A 2,500-nucleotide genomic window follows, 5' to 3' on the forward strand; every position below is an offset into this window, starting at 1 on the left:
TCAAAAACATCTTCACATCAACACGACAGAAACACACAACGATAACAGACAAATACTGGATCAGGAACAGAACCGGGACCCCCGTTATTGATCCGCAAAATATTAGGGCTGCACAATTAATCCCAATTTCTATTGAAATCGCAATATGGACTAAACTGGTCCTACCAGACTCTGGTCCATTAGCCTGGTCCGGTACACTAGCCTGGTCCTACCAGACTCCGGTACACTAGCCTGGTCCTTTCTACATCACTAGCCAAGACAAGGTGGCTAACCGTTAGCATGCAGGCTCATGTCATCATATCAGCTAGCCCTTACCTAGCTACTGTCAGAGCACGCCCTCAGACTCTGCTTCTGATTGGCTAGTAGTCCTTACCTAGGTACTGTCAGAGCACGCCCTCATACTCTGCTTCTGATTGGCTAGCAGTCCTTACCTAGGTACTGTCAGGGCACGCCCTCATACTCTGCTTCTGATTGGCTAGTAGTCCTTACCTAGGTACTGTCAGGGCACGCCCTCATACTCTGCTTCTGACTGGCTAGTAGTCCTTACCTAGGTACTGAGCATATGCCACTCTGTAGCTAAAACAGAGAGCTCAACACACAGGGTGAAAAGATGAGCTGCAGCAATGTACAATACAACTAAAATATGATGTTTTTTGATAATTAAACCATTTCATTTAACCTATTCTGGTTCAACCTTAAAATACAATTATGAACCTGAAAATGAGTATAATATGAGCACTTTAAGGAAGGTAGCCTAATGAATGAGTCCTTTGCAGCGGCCCAGGTTTGAATCCGACCTACGGCCCTTTGTTGCGTGTCATCCCCTCTCTCTCTCTCTCTCTCTCTCTCTCTCTCTCTCTCTCCCTCTCTCCTTTCCTGTCTATCCACCATCACTATCTAATAACAAGAAAAGCCCCCCAAAAAATGATCTTAAAAAAAAAAAACTGACAAGACGTGATCGCAGTATCGGTCAAAATAATCGCAGTCAGGTATGATATGGTATTTTCCTCATATCCTACTAAATATCAACATCCACCAACAACCAACGAGTCATTTTATTATCCGTCATAGGTGTAATGTTTGTATACATACACCCCGAAATCTTGGTTCCTTTACAAGATTTTGGACAATTTATTTGGGAAATTTTTGTCGCCTTTTTCAAGCAGAAAAGTTATTAAAGCATCGTCTCACACACACACACACACACACACATACAGACACACACACACAGAGACACACATACACACAGAGACACACACACACACACACACACACATACACAGAGAGACACATACACACACACACACACACACACAAACACACACACAGAGAGAGCCACACACACACACATATACACACAGAGACACACACACACACACACACACACACAGAGACACACATACACACAGAGAGACACACACACACACACAGAACCAACACGCCACACACACACACACACACACAAAGACATTCTCAAACACAAACAGAGACACGCGCACACAGACACACACACAAAGACACATTCAAACACACACAGAGACACACACAGAGACGCGCACACACACACACACATACACACAGAGAGAGACACACACACACACAGAGACACACATACACACACACAAACAGACACACATCACACACAGAGACACACACACACACACGCACACACATACACACAGAGAGACACACACACAAAACACACACACAGAGAGAGACACACACACAGACACACATATACACACAGAGACACACACACACACACATACACACATACACACATACACACACACACAGACACGCGCACACAGACACACACACACACACACACACACACACAAAGACATTCTCAAACACACACAGAGACACGCACACACAGAGACACACACAGACGCGCACACACACACACACATGCACACACACACGTACACACAGAGAGAGACACACACACACAGAGGCACACATACACACACACAGAGGCACACATACACACACAAACAGACACACACACACGCACACAGAGACACACACACACACGCACACACACACACAGAGACACGCGCACAAAGACACACTCACTTTTTCGAGGTATTTTGACACTTTTTCCGTCTTATTGTTTTACGTTTTTGGAGCTTTTTTCCGACATTTGTCGCCTTTTGACGTTTTAAGAAAATAAAATTCAACAGTACACACACACACGTGCACACATGTCCCGGGACTCAACCCCCCCCCCCCTCAAAATATTGAACACAAAGTTAGGCCACTTATGTCATGACGGTGATGTTTGTAAATGTCCAAAAAGCCAAAGATATTAAGTTTATTAAGATATAGAAACAGAAAAGAGCAGAAACATCTCCATATTTGGGAGGATTTGTTGACATATTTTGCGTGGAAAATGTCAGGACTTCGTGAGGAAATGCAGGTCTGTGGCCCCCTCCGAACAGGAAAAAGCCTCTTCTGAAGCTCCGCGTGTTTCAAAGACACATCGGTGTAAAGAACA

At 44.6% G+C, this 2,500-nt stretch overlaps 1 protein-coding gene across 1 annotated transcript in view; it reads left to right on the forward strand.

The window, feature by feature from the left end:
* The window catches only part of LOC120570953 (protein FAM133A-like), a gene marked incomplete at its 5' end in the record, with an annotated part of 14,734 nt that overhangs the window by 3,607 nt on the left and 8,627 nt on the right, over positions 1-2,500 (forward strand). Inside the window, one exon of the mRNA XM_039819640.1 lies at positions 906-963. Coding sequence (XP_039675574.1) covers positions 906-963 — 58 coding nt within the window. The remainder of the gene's footprint in view (positions 1-905; positions 964-2,500) is intronic.

This window comes from Perca fluviatilis, chromosome 13 (genome assembly GCF_010015445.1).
Source record: "Perca fluviatilis chromosome 13, GENO_Pfluv_1.0, whole genome shotgun sequence".
Classification (NCBI taxonomy): domain Eukaryota; kingdom Metazoa; phylum Chordata; class Actinopteri; order Perciformes; family Percidae; genus Perca; species Perca fluviatilis.